The sequence below is a fragment of the Amyelois transitella genome, chromosome 11 (genome assembly GCF_032362555.1).
Source record: "Amyelois transitella isolate CPQ chromosome 11, ilAmyTran1.1, whole genome shotgun sequence".
NCBI lineage: Eukaryota > Metazoa > Arthropoda > Insecta > Lepidoptera > Pyralidae > Amyelois > Amyelois transitella.
This window is the reverse complement of record NC_083514.1, coordinates 6054330-6080241: the sequence shown is the minus strand read 5'-3', so window position 1 is coordinate 6080241 and position 25912 is coordinate 6054330. Positions and strand designations below refer to the sequence as shown.

Below are 25912 nucleotides of genomic sequence, written 5' to 3'. Positions count from 1 at the left end.
GCCTACCCCTCCGGGAAAGAGGCGTGATTTTATGTTTATGTATATAGTTACTGAAAAAAGCTCCTTTGGCGATCCGAGCTTTTTGGTCAATAGGCTCTCGTTTGCAAAAGCGGCGGCAGTTTTAAAAAGGATTTTGTTTGTCATGTGTGTTACTTAGCAACCAACAACCAAATAAATAGGGTAAAAAAAACGGAGATGCCAATCTGTTTGTACAAGCTCCTGTACAAGATGTAGGAAACTTTTGATCCGTTGTTTAATCTCAAAAGATACTATAAAAGTAAAAGTTGAAGATGAGGTTGAAATATTCTAAAACGTTTATAGAAGCCCAGGAAAGTAGCATTGTAATGTGTGGATGTCGATTTTGACCTGAAAATATCGATTATTTATATAAATTAATTTACAGGGTTGTGAAAGTCCGGTAGCTGATATTAGCTGGTCTCCGAACAATGTGAAACTTGCAGTCGCAACTTGCGAACGAGTAGTGATGTTGTATGATCGAGATGGAGTTCGTCGTGACAAATTCAGCACTAAACCAGCCGATACAGCCGCTGGAAAAAAATCTTATATAATAACAAGTATGTCTGGTATTACAATTAGTGTGTTGTGAGCTTGGACTACTCAAAATGAAATACCAGTAGAAAGATGTGTAATGAGAATGATTTTATACAATATTAATTAATTTCACACCTAATACGCGTCACAGTGTAACTCGCGCGGTGGTGGGGGGCACGCAGCACAGAGCGCGGCGTCGCGACGCGTAGTAATCTCTGTGGTACTTGTATGTGAACTCCACATTATCCCCCTTCAAGCGAAGCGTACACTAGGTTTGATTTTTCTTCCATATCTTGATGTCTTCGAATTAGTTAATGTCTCCTGTGTTCTTGGCTTGTTCATGACAATGCGTGGTTTTGGCGCACTCGGTGTGTGAACCGACGGCGCGCGCGGACCTGTGTTTGCCGCGGGTGCGGGTTCCGAAGAGTGGGGATGGCTCTGTTGCGCGTTCGCTGCTATGTTGTCGTCTAGATTGATTATGTGCGCCGGTTTGAGTCGATCTATGGATATGTTGGATGCTCGTAGAGGCAATTCAATCTTAAAATGTTTGCTGTGTCGCTCAATCACTTTGTATGGGCCGTCATATGGCGCTGTTAACGGGCTTCTTACGGTGTCATTGCGAACGAATACATGACTGCAATTTGACAATTCCTTATATACAAAGAGATTCTTGCTCGATGCGATTTTTCTCTGTACAGGTGTGAATGTTGACATTGTCTCTGTAAACTGACGGATGAATTCGGCGTCTTCATTCTTTGACTTCGTAGGTACAAAGAAATCGAACGGGACTCGTAGCGTAGAACCATAAGTCATCAGTGCAGGACTAGTGTTGTCATCACGAAGTGCAGTGCGTAAGCCAAGCAAAACTGTGGGTAAATCTTCTTTCCACTTTGAAATTGCGTCTCTGGCCATCAATGCCGCCTTCAATGTGCGATGGAATCTTTCCACTTTTCCATTAGCTTGAGGATGATAAGCTGTAGTTCTTATGCGCCTTATACCACATTTCTTCATTAGTGCATTGAATAAAGATGACTCGAACTGTCGGCCTTGGTCCGTGGTGATTCTTATGGGACATCCAAATCTCGATATCCATCCTTCGTAGACAGCTTGAGCAACAATATTGGCGGTGATCTCTTTGACCGGTATAGCTTCCATCCAGTTTGTATTGCGATCGATTATCGTCACGAGATAGCGGTAACCTTGCGAGATCGGCAGAGGTCCAATGATGTCTGTATGTATATGTTCAAATCTTCTTGCCGGTGAAAACTCGCCCCAGGGACTGACTACGTGTCTATGAATTTTCGCACGCTGACACCCAATGCAGGATTTGGCCCATGTTCCGACGTCCTTGTTTATCGACGGCCAAAAATATTTTGAAGTCATTATTCTTCTCGATGTGCGTATTCCTGGATGGCTTAATTCGTGTTGCGCTTTGAAAGCAGCGTAACGAAAAGCTTTCGGTAGATAAAGTCGATTTTTTCCCGTCGATGTTTCGCATGTGATAGGTTGAGTGACGCCTGCAAAAATTTTGTCGGCAAAGGTTAACTTTGGATGTTTTCTCAAATCTTGCAGGGTGACATCTTTTCTCTGTTCTTGTGATAATTTTTCGTAATCTATCCATGTGAGCAATTCTATTTCTTCTATACGTGACATGGCATCTGCAGCTTGGTTTCTCTCTCCATGTATGAATTTGATTTTTGTACAAAACTGGCTAATATAATGGAGTTGTCTCTCTCTTCTCGGTGTGTCACTGCTGCTCGGCGGTCTTGTTAAGGCGTTTACTAGCGGCTTGTGATCGGTGTAAATAGTTATTTCACTCCCCTCTATAAGTCGACGTAGGTGTTTGACAGCGGTGTACATAGCTAGTAATTCGCGATCGTACACGCTGTATCGCCGTTGCGTTTCGCTCATAGCCTTTGAGAAAAATGCGAGTGGTTTCCATGCATCTTTTTCTTTCTGTTGTAGCACTGCGCCCAAACTGCAGTCAGATGCGTCGGTCATCAATGATAACGGTGCACCGGGCATTGGATGCGATAATGTGGTGGCTTCGAGAATGCTTTGTCGGCATGTATCGAAAGCTGTTTCTGCTTCAATTGTCCATATTATCGGCGTCTTATCGTTTTTCTTGGCGTTATGCAAGTACTTGTTCAGTTCATATTGATGTTCAGCTTGATGAGGTAGGCAGTCACGATAGAAGTTGACCATGCCGAGAAATCTTCTGAGATCTTGCACAGTGTTTGGCTTCGGATAGTTAGAGATGGCGCGCGTGCGTTCATCGGTCGGTGTTATCCCCTCCACTGAGACTTGATAACCGAGGAATTCAATTTTGTTTCTTCCGAATTCACATTTCTCGATATTTAACGATACTCCATATTTACTTAGGCGTTCCAGGACTTGTTCTATGTGCTTTTTGTGGTCATCCGGAGTATTTGAAAATATTAATAAATCGTCGATGAATGAATATACGATGTCATCCAAGCCTCGCAGTACCTCGTGCATGAATCTTTGGAATGTTTGGCTTGAGTTTCGTAGACCAAACGTCATGCAATTAAATTCGAAGAGTCCAAACGGTGTAATTATGGCTGTCTTTGCTTTATCTTCATCTTTGATTGGGATCCAATAGTATGCCATTTTCAAGTCCAATTTCGTAAATATTTTCTTATTGTGCAATCTGTATGTGAAGTCTTGAATTCTTGGTATGGGATAACGGTCGGGTACAGTCACGGCGTTAAGTCTTCTGTAGTCTCCACAAACACGAAGTGAGCCATTTTTCTTAGTGACGACGTGCAATGGACTTGCCCATGGACTTTTGGACGGTTGGCAAATACCCATCTCCATCATTTTCTCGAACTCCATCTTGGCTGCTTTGTACTTGTCGGGTGGTAGGGGTCGAGGCCGGGCGAAGAGTGGGGGGCCGGTGGTTTCGATGTGATGTGTAACGCTATGTTTTGTTGGTTCTCTCAATGACATCGGGCGTAGTACATCGGGATATTTTTTTAAGATATCTTGATATATGTGATTTTTGTCTATGATGTATACTGACGGCTGATCACTTGTTGTTTCTATGACTTCTATCTTCAAATCGGTGACGCTGTCTATGAGTTTCTTTTGATGTAGATCGACGAGTAACTTGTGATTTCGTAAAAAATCTGCCCCCAGTATAGATGTCTGTACGTCGGCAACGATGAAAGTCCATCTGTATGTGCGACGAAGTCCTATGTTGAGATCTATAGTTTTCTCTCCGTAGGTTCGTATCGGCGTATTGTTCGCTGCGTACAGTTTGTAGGTGTTGCTCGGAGTTTGTTTTCTGTTTCTTGCTGCTAATACAGATATGTCTGCGCCGGTGTCAACGAGAAAACGCTCCTTTGTGTTCAGCTCCCTGATGCAGAGGCGGTTACTCCCTTTAATAACACCAACGCCCGCCACCGTCGATGTTGCTTCTAGTTTTCCGACCGTCGTCGAGCGCAGGGTGACTGGCATTTTCTGGCCCTATCACCGAAACGATAGTGGTAGGAGCACTCCCATTCTGGGTCACCTGGTTTTCTTCCATTTCTCGACTTCGATCTTGTTGACGATTTGTTTCGACGGGGGTTTCTAAAGGGCTGACGACCACGAAATCTGGATCGATCTTCCTTGAGAGCGGCAATCTCGAGTGTAAGCTTTTCTATTTGTTTGCTTAATACTTGAAATTGCAAATTGTTTTGTGCTCCGCTGCTGCTTCCAGGGGTTGCATCCTGTCGAATTTCTGCTACGGTTTGTTCTGTGTGCTCCATCATTTTGTCTGCCATCGTGGCCATGGTGTCGAGCGAGGATTCTGTGCTGACAGACAGCACGGCTCGTACTTGTGACGGTAAATGTCCCATCCACAGAACTTTCAGGGCATCATCAGCGACTTTTGTTCCGGATAAATCTCGCATAACACGAAGAAGTTGTGAAGGCTTCTGTTCTCCCAGTTCTAATCCTCCTAACAGCTTTTGAAATTGTTTGGACTCTGATTCCTCGTACACCGACAACAATCTCTTCTTCAGAGCCTGATATTTTCCAGCAGATGGGGGATTGCAGATGATATCGCTCACTTGCTCGATGTCTGTTCTTTCTAATACGGCGATAACGAGATTATATTTCTGATCTTCACTGGTCTTGTATGATGATACCACGGCCTCAAATTGTGCAAACCACAGTTTCGGTTGTGCTCGCCAAAATGATGGTATTCTTGACTGAAGAGAAATGGTGGAGACTTCCCTTGCAACTGCTTCCGGAGAGGCGGACGCGTCAGTATATTCTTCCTTTCTTTCCATTTTCTTGAATATTTTTCTTTTTTTTTTGAATCGGGGTCACCAATTGTTGTGAGCTTGGACTACTCAAAATGAAATACCAGTAGAAAGATGTGTAATGAGAATGATTTTATACAATATTAATTAATTTCACACCTAATACGCGTCACAGTGTAACTCGCGCGGTGGTGGGGGGCACGCAGCACAGAGCGCGGCGTCGCGACGCGTAGTAATCTCTGTGGTACTTGTATGTGAACTCCACAAGTGTTTAACATCTTGCTTTGGAGAAGGATATGTTACTTTTCACTCGAGCGGAGCCGCGGCTCGAGTGTAGTCTGTAAAGAATCACATCATCCTTCTCCATTCTCTTTAATATATGCAAAACTTCATGGAGATCGGTTCAGTGGTTTAACTGTGAAGAGGTAGGTATAAACAAAAAACTTACTTTCTCATTTACAATATAAGTTGGGATGTGGAAACTTTGAATGGGGTACGCCATAAATAATAGTTAATAGCGATTGGACATTTCTATGAATTGGATCCTAAACACAACCTCCAACCAAAGCCTCAACATTTTTGGAAGTCGCAATTTCCCAGGGATAACATCTTACATGTTGGAAGATTTTTGATATGGGCTGTTTTTAATGACTAAAATATTATTGCGAATTCAAAACAATTTTTTTTAAAATTTTTGAATGCCTAGCCATGATCCATAATGGAGTTTAGTTCTGTAATTACGTTGTTTAGCCCTTCTGGATAGTGTTTACAGAGTATGAAACCGTGCCAAACCCAGAAGCATAATAATTTATTCGTTATTCCAGGTATTTGTTTCAGTGAAAACTCGGAATTACTCGGCATAGCTCAAAGTGACAACATGGTGTTCGTGTACCGCGTGGGAGCTGACTGGAGCGGCAAAAAAGTGATCTGTAACAAGTTTCCATTGACTGGCTCGCCAACCCATCTTTTACCTGGAGATAATGGCTTTTATACTGGGACTACTGATGGAAAAATTAGGTATGACACTATGACACGTTATCATAATTTACACTATCTCAACTTTTCAATTTCGATTTTTACGTGCTGAAACCAATTCCATCATTAAGCCATAAAGATGACCGTGTCTTTTGGTCCTTTCAAGACTGTTATCTCTGTTAACCCCGTAAGCGACTCTGGAGAGGAGCCCGGGCTCTAAGCTCTTGACCATGGATCCTAGATTTGGTGAGTTAGGTTTTTACACGAAGCGACTTCCGTCTGGCCTCCGTAACATTTGCAGAGGAATAACTTTATCTTTGGATTATATGGTTCCACATCCCGTTGCCTGAATGTTCAGGTTTCCTCACGATTGTGTTCCCTCACCGTAAGTCACCAAACTATTGCACATGACTTCGAAAATAGTCATTGGCACATAGCCGTGGTGGGATTCGAACCGGTGCCTATACGGGAAACCGCGTTTTATCCAGGCACCTTATTCGACCGATTCCACCACCGACTCTCTAAACTTCACGTAAGGGAAAAAGACGTGTGATTATATTTATATACCTATGTACTTATGTGTACGAGTAGCATAGATGCTCAATCTCAACCTTTGTTCATAATGTATTTGTAATTTTTACATATCGACTATTTATGCTAATAAAACTTACATTATGCTGCATTTTTTATGTTAAGGAGGGTGAGGTTCCCTTTTGCAACTGTGAAAAAAATTGTATAATGATTACGTGTTTAAAAAAATATATTTTTACGACTACCATTTACCCAGTCTTTAGGTTCGGGTATTTTTTGCCTCTTTTGATAGTCGCAGGAATTCATGAACAAGTCGCGACTTAACGGACAAATTTTCGCTTTACAAGATCTTTGGATTGCAAGAGTAACAAAAGCACCAGTTTGTGGACAGCCGCCGCTTGCTGCGTGTCTTTGGCTCGGGGCAGTGAAGGCACCTTGGCGTCGGGACACATCGACGGCACGTTATATCTGAATGGACGACTTTTATTGAAGTACACCTTGCCGCCCACCGCGCTCATCCTACTTCCTCCTTACGTACGTACTTTAATAGTATAAAATTGTAAAGGTAGCGAGATTTTTCATCGGCGGTGTCCCGGTTGCATTTCTTCTTATGTTATTGGTAATCTTTATAACAATTAAAAAGAAGTTAAGTAAAATTAGAAACGTAAGTACCAAATACGCAAAAACACGACGCAATAAAAAAACTACTGTAAAACATACAAATGTTCGTCTGCACCTACTCCGCTCATGGATCTCGAATTCACTTTTGCCACAACCCCCTATATTTAAGTATTATATTCTTAGATGACTAGGTTATTAATAAATTTATTGTTAATTTAGTTAATAGTAGGCGCCTGCGACGGTCGGGTGTCAGTGTACGAGGCCCAGCGTGGAGCATTGCTTCGAAGCGTGGAGTCGCCCTTGCCTCAGGACCGGCGCGATCTCATTGCTGCGGCGCCCAGTCCTTCTGGTCAGGTGGGAACATCATAAGTAGAATTAGTAGTCGCTATTGCTAATTCATATGCTTACGGTGAGCGAAAACTGTAGAATCATGATCGAACATGAGTTTGGTTTCCCTGTATAGGTTGCGGAAATGGGAGTCGCTTCGTGTAAATATCTGACTTGCCAAATCCGGAATGATAGTCAAAAGGCGCTCCTCGGGCTCCTCCAGACAGGTAAGGATGTAACGAAGATTTACACTAAGTGGAAGAAGAATAACTCTGTTGTATAGTTTGGGCACGGAAGCGATGTATTTAAACTACGCAGGCACTAAAGGCTAACAGTGAAGTCGCAAGTAGATTCTGCAGTTTTTTACCGTTCTATCCCGTGGTATCGATATTCCTATTGTTATGATTCTGCAAGCTATATAAAAGGCAAACGATACATTATATGTACCCATGCTTATCTATTGTTCGGCATTGCAATATCTAAGTATTATACATATAGGTACTTACTATCTTATTGAGTGTAAATATTTTCTAGACAGTAGCGTTTGGTGTTTTCGACGGATGTCTTGTTGGAGAATTAAAGGAGTCCGGAAGCGTGGAGTTATCTTTAGTTCAAATTCCCAACTTGTACGCGGCTCGTGCGGTCGCGTGGAGCGGCGATGGCACTAAACTCGCGATCGCATCTCAGACAGGAGCTGTGATACAACTTGAAGCTGTATTAAGGTTTGTACTTCATTTACATTTGTATTCACATTTTGTTGTCTTTCCCTCTCATTTTTACGTGTATCAAGTTGCACCCTCCGCCACTATGTTTCATTCTGTCGTCTACTTTCACACTTTTTTCACTTTGTTCGGTTTGCAGCGTCTTCAGTTTTAGGCTTTTGAAGGGATATTTAGGGCTTTTCCTTATTACATTAATATAATTCGAAGCCTGATTGGAGTGAAGTGGGAACCTAACTAGCCATGGGTGTCGTACAGAGGTGTCACGTTAGCAAAGATTTGCCGCAATTTTGTGATGTTAGGCATACCATACAACCAATGTAAAATATTCTGAGTAGATGGAAATTACTGTCATTGTCATCCTCGGCATTCCGAACGTATTCGATGAACCTATGCTTATATTCATTCATTCATATAATCATGTCTCTAGCGGGGTAGGCAGAACCCGTAGTCTTGAAACACTGACAGGCCACATTCAGCTGTTAGGCTTAATGATAGAATTGAGATTCAAATAGTGACAGATTGCTAGCCCATCGTCTAAAAGAAGAATTCTAAGTTTATAAGCCTATCCCTTAGTCGTTTACGACATTCATGGGAAAGACATGGAGTAATCCATCTATGCTTTTAAGTCTATTAAACTTTTTCTATCGTCTTTTTATCGTAGGAGGTGGGTATGGCGCGACACCGTGGAAGTTCAGCACGTGAGCCCCAAACAACTGGTACTGTCGCGGTTGGCACGGGACTCCCCGCCTTTAACTGTTACCACCAAGATGGCGCCCGATATATTCAACGTGCGATTTATAGGTAACAAAAAGCGAGCGTAGTATTTTCTTAACTTATCCTTACTTGAACGAGTGCTAGCGAGAGTAGCTAATTCTATAATAATTGTGCGATGTCAGAGTACCCACATTGATTTAACATTGTGTTTTCTTAGGCAACGACTGGTATGCAGTTTGTCGGACCAGTAGTACGTTGATACTGTGTGACATTGCGCGTGGATTGACAAGCGAGGTTTGTATTGCTCGGGAAACGTTATCGTTATGAGGCTTTGAAAAATATGTATAAAAATTCTGCAATATACTTATTCAAAAAATTAAGAATATGATCACAATCCTTTTGTCTTCATGATTTTTATGGCGTTAGACCCGGCTGCGTCCTCATCTCTCTGGAGTACGCCGTTGTGATCATAATTTTAAATGAATGATTTATTTCCTTATTCACGGTACTTAATTAACAAGACTGGATTAATTTTATTTTTACACGAATCGACTCCCGTCTGTCCTCCGCCGCCAGGGAAGCCGAACCCATATTGAATAAGGGTTATGATCGACGATGTGGTTGAGATTTTTTCTGGAATAGTTTCATGGTACTCCTAATTCCTCTACGTGTACTTTACATATAGCTTCGTCTCCTTTGGTCATATCTTAGTGCCAACATTAATTCTTCAAATAGGTGTCTTTTTACAATTGTGACCGAGGTAATGACATATATTGCGTGGTCTGACGGCGTGGAGTGCGTGGTTGAGTACGAGCTATACAGGGTGACTTTTAATTCAACTGCATAAATTTAACTGTTATAGCCTAAGAGCTAGTGAACCCTCCGAGTAACGGTGTTCCTGTAAGGCTAGAAATTTGTAGAGTGATGATTCATAGCACACCAAGGCCAAAAATCATGACCGGGCAGGCATCTGCCCTGCACGTCATCAACACTTTTATTTCTTAAAATGTAAAATACATAGGAAAAAAAAAAACTTCAGAACCGCCTGTCATTGTACACATTTCTTCTAAATGATATACTAAAACATATACTTAAATTTCAACTTTACAGAAGATAGTTTATTTTTCTTCCTAAACTGTGCAGTTCTCGATGCACCTGGCAGGTACTTTTGCTTACTCTAATCGCCTGGCAATTTTTTTTTATAATTATCAATAAATAAAATAGATGCTATTAAATTTTGAAGCTTACAGCAGGAAGTTTTTTTCCTATGTATTTTACATTTTAAGAAATAAAAGTGTTGATGACGTGCAGGGCAGATGCCTGCCAGGTCATGATTTTTGGCCTTGGTGTGCTATGAATCATCACTCTACAAATTTCTAGCCTTACAGTAACACCGTTACTCGGAGGGTTCACTAGCTCTCCAGCTATTAAGTGTACTCATCAAAAGGATATTTAAAAACGTTAAAAGAAAAATATCGGTTCATATTTCAGAAAGTACAAAAAAATTAAAAGTATCAAAATCCACGATCCTAAATACGTCATATCACCCCGGCCGGCAGAAAAGCGACGCGTCGCGACGAATCTCGACAACTCTGTACTTTACTTGATCTTGATATTAGAAAAATAATTTATTTTTCAAACATTTATTTACATGTTTAGTTGTAATTTCTTTTTGTAGTATTGGTCTTTAATAAAGCGTGTGACATAGTTTTTGAAGGTTTTTTAAATGTGAAAATGATGACGTTTAATTTAAATAAAAATAGGCTCAAACGGCTCAGAAGCATGGGTATAGTCTATGTTTAAAAGGATGCAGTTGTTTTAAATGTCACCCTGTATATAAGTGCATATGAACCCATCAATGTGTATTTTTTATGATTATATCTATTTCAGTGCTGACATTCTTTCTCTTGATGGTTTTCTATGTATAATAATACCTAGTCACCAAAGTAATGACGTAGATTCCGTGGTCCGGTGGTGGGGAGCGCGTGTACGCGGCGGTGGGCGGAGCGTGCTTGCTGTACCGCGCGGGGGAGCTCAGCGTGCTTGAGTACGGGCTCGATAAGGTTCTGCATACGGTGAGTTTACAGGACGGTCAAATATAAAAAACCTTTTATTTAAATTCAAACTTTCTGCTATCTCATATATAGATTTTCGTATTCTGGCGATTTATGCAACTGTTAATTAATGTTACCATTGAAATAAAATTAGCATTTTACATATATTCATACATGTAGTACTCTTGCGGGGTACACAGAGCCAACAACCTTGTATAGAATGAAAGGCCACGTTCATCTGTTTGGCTTTGATATTCAAATTTGGAATTGAGATTCAAATAGGGACATGTTGCTGTAACACCGCCTACAAGAGGAATCTCAAGTTTATAAGCCTATCCTTTAGTCGCCCTTTACGCCAGCCATGGAAATGACATGGCGTGGCTCTATTCTAAAATGCCGGAAACCATACGGTGGCACCGTATTTTAACTGAATTCAAATAGTAAAACCAATTTATTTATTTTTTATTTTGTTACATTATTGTATGATTGACCGCCAGGTGCGCACAGAGCGTGTAAATCCTCACGTGCTGAGCGTGCGCATCAACGAAGGCGTGTCTTCTATTGACCGCAACGACCGTAAGCATCTTGCCTACCTGCTGGACAGGCAGACCGTTGCTGTTGTCGATCTCGTCACAGGTAGGTGAACCGAGAAGGATATTCTAATCTTCATCTTTTCAAAAGATCGTAATATATTTTACCCTCTTGGTAAGTCGTTGCCATATCCGCGCATTGGTACGCCACGGTCAATTCCTTTCTTGAACACTAGTTAGGTATATTCTTAATTTATTATCACTTTTTTTTGAAATTGGTAAAGAAACAATACGTATTGATATTGAAAAGAAATCCTAAAAATTCGAAATATTTAAAGTATTACAAGGCAATTTATAAATATTAGTTTAAGAGATATCTATATGATTAATCCTGATTTTATCGAATAACAATGACAAAATGTGTCGAAAAGCGAATATTTACGCGAAAGGCTACAGTTAATTTCACCTGAAATGTGATGATAGGCATCCAGCTGGGCCAGTGGTGGCATGAAGCGAGAATCGACTGGTTAGAGCTCAACGAAAGCAGTGAACTTTTGTTGCTGCGGGACACAAGGAGAAGACTCGCTCTTTTGAAACTGCAAAGCGGTGATAAGGTAAGGATCTATGATTCTAGGATCTACCTTTTGAGTTAAAATATAACTATGTACCCTAAAAACTATATCAGACTTAATTAAGTATCTAGTTTTATTATTAAGACTGGCTTGAAAGTTCTTTTAACTTTTGAATTAGCGATTAGATATGATATTTATCAACTTAGCAAAATATATGTGTCCATTATAGGAAATAATTGCAAGTGGAGTGGGATTCGTGCAATGGATTGAGAATAGTGATGCGGTCGTAGCACAGACACCGACTCATCTTCTCATATGGTAAATGGCATTTATATACCGACATTGTTTGCGTTATAACGTAGCACTACTATTATTTTGATGTTTATTTATTTTTAAGATATTTTATGAGTGTTCTATCTACATGAAATTAGTTTTGATTATACCTTTACCGATTTTGCGCTGCTACGTTTCATGTAACATTATGTTATTAATATAATAATATTTAGGTACAGTGCGTGGGAGCCGGGTAGCGTTGAAATGGCGGAGTGCAGCGGCGGAGTGGCGCTGGAAGTGAGCGCGCGGAGAGTGGTGTTCGACGGCGGGCAGCTGCCGCTCGACGAGCATCGCCTGGCGTTCAGTATATACCGCATTTGTTGTTCTCACTGATACATAATGTGTGGGAGTTAGACACCAAGAAATGGCGGAGTTCAGCGGCGGAGTGGCGCTGGAAGTGAGCGCGCGGAGAGTGGTGTTCGACGGCGGGCAGCTGCCGCTCGACGAGCATCGCCTGGCGTTCAGTATATACCGCATTTGTTGTTCTCACTGATACATAATGTGTGGGAGTTAGACACCAAGAAATGGCGGAGTTCAGCGGCGGAGTGGCGCTGGAAGTGAGCGCGCGGAGAGTGGTGTTCGACGGCGGGCAGCTGCCGCTCGACGAGCATCGCCTGGCGTTCAGTATATACCGCATTTGTTGTTCTCACTGATACATAATGTGTGGGAGTTAGACACCAAGAAATGGCGGAGTTCAGCGGCGGAGTGGCGCTGGAAGTGAGCGCGCGGAGAGTGGTGTTCGACGGCGGGCAGCTGCCGCTCGACGAGCATCGCCTGGCGTTCAGTATATACCGCATTTGTTGTTCTCACTGATACATAATGTGTGGGAGTTAGACACCAAGAAATGGCGGAGTTCAGCGGCGGAGTGGCGCTGGAAGTGAGCGCGCGGAGAGTGGTGTTCGACGGCGGGCAGCTGCCGCTCGACGAGCATCGCCTGGCGTTCAGTATATACCGCATTTGTTGTTCTCACTGATACATAATGTGTGGGAGTTAGACACCGAGAAATGGCGGAGTGCAGCGGCGGAGTGACACAGGAATTGAGCGCGCGGAAAGTGGTGTTCGATTGATGGTTGACTTTTAAAATAAAGCTTTATATCAATTTTAAATTTTATCATACAGCTTGTATTTTGTATGATAAAGGATTAATAAACAATAAATACTTGAGATGAGGTAGGAAATAATAAGACTTAACGTGCGCTCTCAATATTTAACTGTGGCAGTAGGTATCTGCTAAAATGAAAATATTAGCCCGATATGTAATTTGGAAGAACCAAATTTAGGATCTTTAACTACTATGTTTTTGCTTTTTGTGTAGACAATGCGCTTCGTAGTGGAGATTTAGTTGGCTGCGCGACATATCTTGATGGCGTCGGTTCACATGCGGATGTGGCACCGTTATGGAGGCAGTTGGCCGAAAGAGCGCTCGCCAACGACGATATACAGGTATTGTGATAATAGCAAAGTAACTAGATTGTAAATTAAAATCGATTGCAGGGACTACAATCCTTTTGTTTTCCATAATATAATAACACCACTATGTTCTCATCTAATTGTCATATAGCATGACTATATGGGACGCTCCGTGTTTATTCAAATGTTCGTTATAAGTGATCATGACAATGTATAATTCAATGAAAAATTGGACCAATAAAATCTGATATTCGTAAGAAAACAACTCCGCTTATTTATCATCATTATTGTACCGCTAATCCTGCACGAAATAAATGTTTTTTTTTATGCTAGAAAATAATAATGCAATAAAAAATGTATGCAACTGCACGTGTTAAAGTGGTAGCTAGTTCTAGTTGTAGATTTACTTTGCATTTACAATATTTGGAGTGTTTCAAATTGCTTTGAGTTCAGTATTGTAGTAGATCTACGAGACGCTACGAGTAATAGGCAGTCGTAGCTTTTTCAAAGAACTCCTACGCAACGTTCTGCTTAGTTTTAATTCGCTTTAATATTGGATACAGCTTGCCGCTAAATGCTACAGAGAAGTTGGGGACGAAGCGAGAACATTTTATCTCGACAAGACTGTAGAAATAGCAACCGATGAAGGTCACGGAGATGTTGTAGCAGGTACTATTTTTTTGTTAAATCAAAGACTATTTTGTATGATTGACTAGTCAAATCATGATTGGATATAGGGGAAAAATGCCGCTAGCGAAAGTTACTATTGCTTTCAACTATTGAAATATGATGATGATGAGGATATTATTTTTCTAAAGGTCGATTATTAGACAAGGTTTTATAGAATGCTCAGTAAATTTTTAAATAACAAATAAGTATTTTCGGCACAAAACTATTTGAGATATACATTTTAGGTCTAAAAAGTCCGCTAGTTCGCGCCCGTCTATCAATTTTCTCCGGAGATCTGCCTTCGGCCGAAGAGTGGTACGTGAAGAGGGCGTCTCGGCCGGACCTGGCCATCGCAATGTATCGCCAGTTCAACCGCTGGGCGGAGGCCATCGCCCTCGCCGAGAGAGTGGACAGGCCCTCAGTGGCTAGTCTGAAGCAGCAACACATGGATTACCTCACTTCCACTGGTAACTAGATATTTTTGTAAAAATAAGTATTTCTTTGTACCATCTCGACGTAGTATACGATTTAGTTATTGTAAGAACTCGTGTGATAACCAAAACAATACAGGAAATATTGCAGACTTATTTATGGGCTCACTTTCGTCTGCGTGTTCCTAGATGTACCCAGCTGTTGCACACTGGGTTCCGATAAATGTTCGTTGGTTTTTTCACGTTGGTACTTTCTTCTTGTTTTGTGTCATTGAAAATGGAAAATCATGTTTAATTCTCAAACCCGGGCAAGTTTTGACATAATTATATTGTTCAGTCCTACGCTCAATAATTTCATGTACGTTGTTTGTCAGTCAGTACTCGGTAATACTTTTTTTATATCTTTAGTGATTGATCAATTTATTGCGAAGGTCGTTTGGGTGAAGCCGGCGCGGCCCTAGCATCCTCGGGCGACGTGCGGGGCGACGTGCGGGGCGCCGTGCGGCTGTGGCTGCGGGGGGGCCGCGCACGGCGGGCCGCCGCTCTGCTGCTGCAGCAGCCCGCCTTGCTCAGGGAGGACGACTTGCTGGACGCTGTTCATGCTCAGCTGATACAGGTTGTATACGAAGGTCGCCGGGTGAAGCCGGTGCGGCCCTAGTATTCTTAGGCGATTTGTGGTTATAACTGCGGGGGAGCTGAATGAAATCTTTTGTTATCTGTCATTTAATGACTTAATGTATGTAATGGAGGTAGAAACCGCGGACCATTGTTTTCAATCCTACTTGATGATGGTGTGACATATATAGAACCGAATTAATTTGTCTAGTTCTGAATTACTTTTACCGTCTATTTTTCAAAATCTGTTTCATAACACTCAAAACACAAAATTCATAACACTATTTCCAAATCAAGTTTTGATTAACAAAAATCTTTTAAGGATCTGGTTGAATATTAGGTATATGTTTATTATGTAGATGTAACAATGATTGCAGGAGGAATGGTGGGAAATGGCTGGTGAGATATCGGAGAAAAGAGGAGATACGCGCACAGCTATAGAGTACTATGCGAAAGGAAATAACTTTGCACGAGCGGTGCAATTGGCGAGAGAGGTACCTAAGTTTTTTACTAACTGAAAAATGTGAGTCGTGTTGACAACTATATAAATCTGTTTGTTCTCGTAGTCGTAGTAGTAGTATGGTCGGCAGTTGAATTCCTCGGTTTCAAGAATATTGAATCGCTTAAGTATTGTATTTCGACGACATCCTAAGAGTGTCTCTACATACCTTCATAACATAATCTGCCTGGACTCGCCGGAGGCTGTATAGCCAGACCAAATAACTGGCTACGCCGCCTCCGCCTGGCCCAGATACATCTAAGCTGTTTAATTGCAAGTTATTTAAGCCGATAACAAAGTATCATGACGTTGATAGGCCTGGCCATCCGAAGTGACCCGCCTGGAGGGCGCGTGGGGCGCGTGGCTGGTGAGCGCGCGGCAGGCGGGCGCCGCGGTGCCGCACCTCATAGAGGCGGGCGACACGCGCGCGGCGCTCACGGCGGCTCTCAAGGCGCATCACTACAAGAAGGCGCTGCAGATTGTGCAGGCATGGACGTTTTATAGAGTATTACAAGTGTATACATAGTGACTTGTCTGGAAGGCGTCTGGGACTCATGGCTAGTGAGTTCGCGGCATGCGGGCACCGCATTGGTGGGTTTGATTGACTGTATAGGTATTTTGTCCTTCGCGTAGATGCAGAATTAGCCTCTTTAGGATCATTTTCATCTTGCAGAAATCTTGATTACGTTATAAAATTGTATTGTGGTCATTACAGGTCATAGAAGACAAAGAATCTATTAAAGAGCAATGTGAACAGTTAGGAGATCACTTCATTGCAACACAAGTAAGTTAATGTATAATGGTTTGTCTCAAAGTATTTAAATATTAATGTATATATGATACAATTATCGTTAAAATATTTAATTGAACATATGATAAAAGTAAAATTGAATAAAAATACAAGTTTCTGAATAAAGATAGATCATTCAGGATATAGAAATCTATAGTACGGTTACTTCTATGATATTCTATAAGATGTGTGCGTATCTATAGGAATGGGAGACTGCAGAAAAGGTTCTTAGTTCATGTGGGCTTGCGGAACGTTGCGTGCGCGCATATAACGAGGCCGGCCGCTCCGCTGACGGGCTACGATTGGCGGCCGCTGCTCTTACCGAGCAGGAGACTAGAGACATCTATCTGCCACTTGCGGAACAACTACGAAGCGACGGCCAGTTCAGGAAGGCTGAACAGATCTATATCGGCCTTGGGGAACCTGATGAGGCGATTTCTATGTATAAAGTTAGTATTGGTAATATGTTTTAACGGCTTTCTTGGTCTCTTGTTGCATTTGTTGCATTTTGTGTCGAGTATTTATTTTTAGAGCATGAAATCAACCATTATCTAGTTTGCATGGTGATAGCCGTGGGTTCACCTAAGTGTATCCCACTGTCTGTATGGATATACAAAGATTCTGTGTTTTTTAAAGTTTTTTTGTTTTATTTGTGAACTTACTTTTTGTTTCAATTATGATTGATTGCTGATAAATCAGATAAAAAAAAACATAATTTAACCAATTGATTGGCATCTAGTATGTTTGTGTAAAAGCGAAAAGTAAAAAAAAAAGTTGAAATATCATCTTCATATAGGTAATATAACAAAGAAAGAGAAAAGAAGAAGATTATTCTTGTTTCATTCCTTATATCTAATCTGATACATTTTATATTTGTTTTATAGGAAGCAGCACAATACGAAGCTATGCTTCGGCTGGTGGCCGCTCATCGCAGCTCGTTACTGGAAGCTACTCGTCGTCACGTCGCGCAGGCCCTTCATGCTTCGGGCGATTTACGTGCCGCTGAAAACTATTACATACAAGCCGGTAAATAAAGTTATATTGTATTCCAGTTATTTTAATTAATATATCACCTTCGTTATTTTTCATCCGTTTTATTATTTTAAGTTTTCCTTACATCATCATTTAGGATTTCATTATAGTAACTATTTTGTACTTTAAGAAGTACTCGTAGAAAGCAATGATTGATTCACGATCACATGTACAGGGAAAAAATCGAGTTAAAAAACCAACAACCAACGAGGTCAAGATTTCTACATAAGATATTAATAATACCTACCATTAATATAATAATAAGTACCATTTATCCCGACAATCCCAACATAGTCTTATATTTCATGACTTATTGAACTTGTGCCAGGTGACTGGAAGAGCGCCATCCAAATGTACCGATCAGCTGGACAGTGGGAGGGCGCGGAGAGAGTAGCGCGAGCTCATGCGCCCAGCGCAGTACAGCAACAGGTAACACTTCGTTATTTATGGTTACATTGCCTGTTAAGACACACGATTGGCTGTTAGAAGGTTTTCTGGCAATTGTTGTAAGAGGCCGTGAGGTTGTTAAGAAACTCAACACTTGGGTGGTTCAATGTAATTGATTTAAATCATTTGATATGGTACGCACGCGCGTCCATGAAATAGTAGCAGACGTGTCGATGCGTTCCTGGAAGTCGTATTTCTCATACGTCACACGCCAACAATACCGTCATATCAACTTATGGAGCCGCGTTCCTCAAGCATAACTTAGCCTGGCGGAAGATCTTCCCTTGGGTAGAGGTCGAATCCGAACCATTTCTCTCGATACAGAAAAAAATGCTTCTAATCTTTCATAGTTGGTATTATTTAAATAGTTTGTTTTTCTTTTTTCCTTAATAATGCAATCACGCTTATCGAAACTATCTCGAGTAATTTGTCTATTAATCAGCATAAAATGTTGTATCAGGTAGCCCTGCAGTGGGCCGCTTCTCTGGGAGGCTCGGCGGCGGCTCGTTTGCTGGCCGCTCGCGGGTTGGCCGCTTTGGGCGCGAGGTGGGCGCTACAGGCACAGAGGTAACGTTTAAATTTTTATGGATTAAACATTGGTTGTTTTGAGTTTCTTTATCAGTCCTGGCCGGCCGTAAAGACACTACTTTGTTAAAAAGAAGTTTCTCTGGCGATTAAAATGATCCCGACCATTGTTAATGAGATGATTTTGCGAGACTTGACAGGATACACGAAAACGGTCGTGAAACAGTTTAATAATGGTTTTTAACTAATGGTATAATTGTCGATTTAGGTTCTCATATTATGTGATAACTATAAAGGCATCTTGTTTTAGATGGGACATAGCGATGGAGCTAAGTGAGCTTGGCGGCGGAATAACCAAGCGTGAGATATGGCGGCACGAAGCGGCCGCGCTGGCAGAAGAACAGCCAGAAGAAGCCGAAGTGGCTTTTCTTAGAGCTTCGGCTCCAGAAGATGCCGTTCGGATGTGGCTGTTGAAGGGTCAGCAGGAGAGAGCGCTAGTTATTGCCGAGCAACATGCTACTCATATGGTAAGTGTTCTTATGTAAAATCGGACGTGAAACGTAATTACTTTGGGTTAGATTACTTGATCTAAACGTATGTCAAAAATTGAAATGATATGATTGAAAAAGGAACATCAAGTAGTTGGTCCGGGTGGTAATCTCTGAACTTAGATTTAATTTTAATTTTCTTTAGCATTTACTGTTCAAGCAAACTGATCTCAAAGAATACTAAGTACTAAATTTAAAAGTTTTACCAGGTTGAAGAAGTACTTGTGGAAGGAGCCCGAGCTGCCGCTGAGCGGGGCGACCTGCCTCAGTTCGAGGCGCTTATGATACGTGCTAATAGACCCAAGGAGGTCGTCCAGCATTACAAAGAACTTGGTGAGGAACCACACATAATGATAACAATTTATAACTATTATTAGTTAGCGAATCCGTCAAAGCGGACACGACCTTCGGTGATGAAGAAGAAGGGGTTACTGTTATCGTGATGATGCTCCCTGGCAGATCATTTTGTTAATATTTTATGTTATTTTCAGAGCTGTGGGAGGAGGCGGGGCGGGTGTCTCGCGAATACTTGCCGGACAGTGGGGAGCCCGTGCCGCCCGCCGTGCCGCCGCTGCTGCAACAAGCCGCCGACCATGCTGACAGGTCGCTATTAGCGGATTAGCGTTTGTCCATACGTGTTTCTTTAGCAGTAAATAGAACGCATGTGCTCGAGCAGAAATGTCGTGGCGTTGGCGTTATCTTGGCGCATGAACATCTACGCGACTTTGAAGAAACTCGTCAACACACAAAATGAATTAACTTTGCACTACGAGTCCGTTTAAGGCTTGCAGTGATGTTGTGATTTTTGACTTTGATATTGTTGGTCACCAGAGGCGAGTGGTGGGAAGCGGTGGAGCTGCTGATAGCGGCGAGCGCGGCGGGCGCGCGCGGCGGCGCCGCCAAGCTGGCCGAGCGCGCGGCGCTGCGGGCGGCGCGGCTGGCGCGCGACCACCTGCCCGCGCCGCAGCGCCGCGCCGCCGCCGGCATGCTGGCCGACAGGTATGGCATCAATCACCAACAGTAAAAAATAACTCATCTCCCATCTAAATCAATCATCAAAATATTAGGTCTTCGAAGCTTTATCCATGGTCTAGTTGTGAGCAAACTAAAAATGCAAACGAAACGCAAACGCTTGTGTTAATAATTAACTAACGTTGACAGGTTTGCCGCTATCGGACAACATGACATCGGGGAACAACTCAAAGCTGCTCTCACTGAAGGGTACAGTGGTGACGATGAAGTCCCAGGTACAAAAAGTATATTTTTACGACGATTAAAAGGTTGCTTCACACGAGACTGACTTTTATCTAATTATCGTATAGGATCATCATCTCAACCCGAATACGAAGAAGAACCCCCACCGCGCCAGCTAGAAGACTCAGCTATATCAAGCTACCAACCAGATTCTGAAGGTTCTGAATCGGACGCGGCTGTGGAACGGCTGGCTCGCGCCGGACACTGGCAGCGTTGTTTGGCTCATGCGGGAAAGAGAGCCCCGCACTATGCGTTGCGGTATGCCACGCATTTATTCAAGGCCCATCCGGTAAGTGGTAAAATTATAGGATTTTATTACCATGAGTATGATCCCAGCTAGTGAAGGTAGCGTGGCTGATTCTTGATTTTAGGCGCGGCATTATATGGTTTCTTTGTTCATGTATTGCAATAGCTACGCCCTTTACATAAACTGTCAACCAAATGCGGAAGACTGATTGGCATATGTCCAGCACTTATAGCGTTGCTTGGCCCTTGCGACAAATAGAGCGCCGCACTGCGCGTTGTGATATGCACCGTTTATGTTCAAGGCCCATCCGGTGAGTGGTAAAATTATATGATCAGCTAGTGAACGTGCCGTAGCAGATCGTCGATTAAGGCGTGGTTTTATATGGTTTTTTGAGCACATACATATATGCTACGGCGTAGACGTCTAGACCTTAACCGTTTCTTAACGGTTATGAGTTACGCTATAGAGCGCTTTAACGTACCTAGCAAAGCAGGTCCTCGGCTTGAATGCAGCTTAAACTATGTTTTTTTTCCGCCATTGTTCTTCGATATGCTACGGCGTACAGTTCTACAGCAAAGACGTCGACGCCGTAGCATTATTTTCTTTGTAAAGATACCATCTTATTGTAAGAATGTAAATTTTTACAGCGGCTTGAAGGCATTGATATTGATAGTGAAGACGTCCCAGAGGCACTGACTCAAGTCTTGGATACTTTGCGTCAGTATCTGATAAAGGGGGAGCCAGGGATGGATTCTGTGGTGTCCGGCAGCGACGCAGCGCTGGCTAAAGCGGTTTGCAGCGAGTTGTTACTGCGAGTTTCATGTGCCCCCAAAGCGATGACAGCGCTGAAGGATGCAGCCGCTGTGATGTTAGCAGCAGGAGCTGATGAGAGGGCTATGCAGGTTCGTAGTTATGAAGCGTTTAAGTAATTTATTTTTATTTATAAATATAGGTTGAGCTTTTATGTTGGTTTGGTAGCGAAGAAAAATCAATGTTCAAGGTGCTTTTTTTCCAATGCAGATTGTTAAAGACAGAGAAAATGCTTTTTAAATTAAGAACTTTCTTTTAAGTGATAGGCTAGCAGTCTGCCACGATTTCTGACTGACTATTTAATTAATACGCTATTCTAAATGTAATTTTTACTTCTGACTCTATTGGCTTTGTCAGCCTCGTAGCGGCCAAAGACGTAATATCTATGGGTAATTAATATGAATATTTGCTTATATATGATTACGTCATTATAGACCTGTGTATTACTTACAATTGTGGTAGAGATGCGTGAAATGATTGTTTTCAGGCTATAACCCTTCTGATGGCTCTGCATGTCCCGCCTATAGCACCAAAAGCCGCACGGGCTTTACCTCGCTATACCGATATCATAGTCGCAGATGTCGGTAAGTGCAAACTTCTTTTTTAAATTTTAGTTAACTTTTTTTGTAGTTGTTTAATAATTGTAGTTAAAAAAATTATAACTATTTAATTGAAGGCCGTACTAAATTATACAGATTTTTATTTTGATGTAGTTTTTATAACAAACTTATTTACCTTGTAAAAATAAATAGGTAATTAAATGACCCATTGCTCAAAATTGTTCTCGCTAACAAACGCCGTTATGCTCTTTTTTGTCGGTGTATATTCCTAAATTGGGTAAGTCAGATTTAAGCGAAATGATTCCGGCCTTATCTCAGCAACCTTTGAATTTTTAATGCAGAGGTTGCAGAGATATACCTAAGACTGTTTGAATTATCTAGGTGAATAAGCTCAAGTGAATTAAGTTCACGAAACGGGTCTTTTCGCTAACCGTAAGAGCATTTGTTAGGCACTCAAAATAATAAGTACCTATATGAGCATGAGATAAATAACACGAATTTAATTTTAAACTTTGCTAGCGTATTACGTATGCGGAATGGCAGTACGAGCGGAGGGCAATGTTGGGTCGCGTGAGGCGTTCGTGTTGCTGAACCGTTGTCTGGACCTAGTGGAGGCCGCCGACGACGACTCCGCTCACTTACTGGATTATACCGACTTGGGTACATAAATAATTCTTCGGTCTTAATTTCGTATTCAGCTTTCGTAGGAATTTCCAAAATTCATTCTTTTTGTATGTCTATGTAATTATTCTATACAAAAATTCATTGACCACTTGGAAGAGAGTCACTATTCAAAATATCTTTTTTATTGCATGTGCTTGTTTCGGGTATTTTCTTGCACGTAATAAATGCTATGTTTGAGTTTCTTGAATATCTACTCGCTAAAGAGATATTATTTTGCACAGAGTGTACTGACTGGGCACGCAGTCCACTCTTGTTGGAGCGTGGGTGCGTGCGAGACTCTGTGCTGGAGGAAGCACGCGAGTGGGTGCTCGCCGTCTCCATGGAGCAGGCCGTTGAACAGGTATGTAAATAATAGGGACACACTTCATTTAATCAATTAGTATAAGATAGCACGTCAATGCAAAATGCTTTGAGTTTGCTAGTGCAAAACTAAGTTACCTTGTTATTTTCTTGCGTTAGTCTCGTTTAAATCATCTTCGGAAAGGTAGAGAGGAGAGGAGTTGCAGTGGTGAGATTGGAATAGCTTCGTGTATAAATCTGACTTACCTAATCGTGGATTGTGGTCATTCGTGCAACCCTGACTCCTCTCCAGAAAGTCTGGGATGTAACTGCGTGACAAGACGGACGCTAGGAGAATTATCCGTGTTGCAGAGCCTGCCCGTTGACGGTCGCGGGCTGTTTGCGGCGACAGTGCCAAGTGGCGAGGCGTGCTGCGTGCTCACCGGCTACCCGCTAGCTGAGCGACGTGTCACCTTCGCCAACGGTCAGTTAAACATTAGAATAGAATTTCTTTATCCCTTACGCTTAGGGCCATAATCTCAAATACTCGAATGCTAAGTTCATTTGGATCGTTTTGAAGGCGTGCTGCAAGCTCAACGGCTACATGCCAGCTGAGCAACACGTCACATTCGCTTAAGGACTGTTATACATACAAATATCACGTTTTATTCTAATACCAATAATATCAAAAAGACCTTATCCATGTTCAGTAGGGTGACTTCATACGAAGTGTGATGTGTGCTCAGCTACCCGCTATCTGAGAGACGCCCCATTATCGTTAATGGTTAGTTCTACATACGATAAATCATCTTTATCATGAAATCATTTAGTTCACAAAAAATATATACAAATACAGCTAATAACTAAATACTAAGTAAATGCCAGGCTATAATTATAGGAAGCTCCCAGCAAATTTGTAATATTAATTTCGAGGCTATCAAACCCGTTAAATTTAATGATGCTACGATCCCTTACTGCCCCAGCGTAAAAGACCTTGGACTGCAGATCGATTCAACTTTTAGCTGGGTTCCTCACGTCACTGAGGTCTGCCGTAGAGTAACTGGTATGCTTCGTTCTCTTTATAGACTAAAGAACTTCCTTCCTCTGAGAACCAAAATCTCCCTCGTCCAATCCTTAGTCATTCCTACTATTGATTATGCCGACGTGTGTTACTGCGATCTTACTCAAGTCCTTCTCATTAAACTCGACAGATTAGCCAACAACTGTATTCGCTTTATTTTTAATATCCGTAAATACGATCATATTTCTTCTTTTCGTTCGCAGTTATCATGGCTTCCTATTCCTGAACGTCGTAAAGCCAGAATTCTTTGTTTGTTGTACTCTCTACTCAATGATGCTCACTCTCCTCTTTACTTAAAATCTAAATTCCCGCTTCTGAGTTCCACCCATTCCCGTTCTCTTCGCTCTTCAGACAACCTGACTCTGCGTACTCCTCTGTTCCGGTCTACTTTTTTGGAGAAATCTTTCCAGGTTCAGGCTATAAGGCTCTGGAATGCTCTTCCTGAAATGATTAGGAGAGCTCCTAGTCGCTCTGCGTTCAAACATGCTGTGAAGGGGTTCTTTCTTCGGCAGATTAATGATGGGTCATCCTAATTATATATCCTAATTATATATTTTATGTATGTATATGTATTTATAGTGTATATTATGTATGTATATCTTGTATGTATTTACGCATTTTTTTTTTTGTAATGTATGTATTTTGTCAGTATGCATGTGCACTTTATCGCACCACCAACCAAAAGTTTTTTTCTGTTTGGTCAGCTGGTTGACTGGTAGAGAATGCCAAACGGCATTAAGTCCGCCTTTTGTACATTTTTGTTTTATTGTGCAATAAAGTTTAAATAAATAAATAAATAACTATTGAATAATTATTGTTTTACGTCCCTAAAAATCTGTCAACCCCTAATGCGTGCGACATAATCTACACAGATTAATGAAGGTTTGTATTTTTCTTCAAATTTCTTTTGGCGGTTTCTGTCTCATCGTAGTATCGTGGAATAAATATAAAAGGACGTCTACGTAGCTGAGGGCAAGTTTTTTTATCTACAGTTGATTTTACAGGCTTATTGTGTTAGTGATTGAATTGAAAATTCAGTAAATGACATTTGAAGTGTTCTTGCAGGTCGTTGCGCTAATCGTGAATGGTGGTCGCGTGCTACCAGTGCAGCGCGCAACATGTCCGCTGCAGCTGCGTTGCTGCAACACATCGCGCACTGGTGCGGCCCCGGCGACTACTCACAAATATAAATAAAACCATTAAAATTCGGAATAAAGATAAAAGAAATGTCATAATATACTGTTGATTGTTCATGACGTCATCACGTGTCTTCGTCAGATATCATCTTAGTCAAAATGAGTTTCTATCATCACGTGACACGGACATGACATGTCTCTGTCAGTCATCACGTGTCTCTGTCAGACATCACGTGTCTCTGTCAGACATCACTTGTCCCTGTCAGACATCACGTGTCTCAGTCAGACATCACATGACATTTGGTACGTGTCTTCGTGAAAATTTACTTGCCACAGTTTTCATGTAACGTAATCATTACTTGATGAAGTCATTATGTAACTCTGACATCAGGTATCTCTGTCAGTCATCACGTGACTTAGTCATTACGAGACTGTCAGACTCACGTGGATTTAGGTTATGTTTGGTAAATTCTGAAAGTTGTTTTTATTCGTCAAGCAATTTTTCCTATATTTTTTATTTCTGTTTCTTCAAGTACTCGTCAAATCTATAGGTGCTTACATCATTCCGAATTATATGATCAAAACATTGTAGTGGTATAGATGGGTTTAAGTGGCGTTTAAATAGTTTACTTTTAGGATTTTTCGTTTGAGTAATTATACACCACTCGCACACATAAGAGGTAATTTGATATC

The 25912-nt window shown here is 41.6% G+C and overlaps 1 protein-coding gene across 1 annotated transcript; it reads left to right on the top strand.

The window, feature by feature from the left end:
• The first annotated feature begins 202 nt into the window (after window positions 1-202).
• LOC106134902 (intraflagellar transport protein 172 homolog) lies at window positions 203-25912 on the top strand. Its single transcript, XM_060946589.1, has 36 exons — window positions 203-341; window positions 404-575; window positions 5648-5840; window positions 6677-6863; window positions 7170-7304; window positions 7812-7999; window positions 8661-8800; window positions 8931-9007; window positions 10672-10788; window positions 11265-11403; window positions 11781-11911; window positions 12099-12187; window positions 12376-12506; window positions 13518-13645; window positions 14176-14281; window positions 14527-14748; window positions 15144-15328; window positions 15705-15821; window positions 16143-16313; window positions 16542-16610; window positions 16820-17065; window positions 17501-17642; window positions 17977-18077; window positions 18556-18662; window positions 18931-19147; window positions 19378-19501; window positions 19660-19771; window positions 20000-20167; window positions 20330-20424; window positions 20491-20711; window positions 21317-21571; window positions 21967-22063; window positions 22559-22699; window positions 22945-23063; window positions 23375-23486; window positions 25149-25912. The coding sequence occupies exons 1-36, from the start codon at window positions 291-293 to the stop codon at window positions 25271-25273; spliced, it is 5130 nt and encodes a 1709-aa protein (XP_060802572.1). The 5' UTR covers window positions 203-290; the 3' UTR covers window positions 25274-25912.

Excerpts from the sequence above, each read along its gene's own strand:
- LOC106134902 (XM_060946589.1), top strand. The coding sequence starts at position 291 with ATGAGGTTGAAATATTCTAAAACGTTTATAGAAGCCCAGGAAAGTAGC. Across the intron at positions 11,912-12,098 it reads AACTGCAAAGCGGTGATAAG|GAAATAATTGCAAGTGGAGT; the intron begins GTAAGGATCTAT and ends TGTCCATTATAG. Across the intron at positions 16,314-16,541 it reads AGGCGCTGCAGATTGTGCAG|GTCATAGAAGACAAAGAATC; the intron begins GCATGGACGTTT and ends TGGTCATTACAG.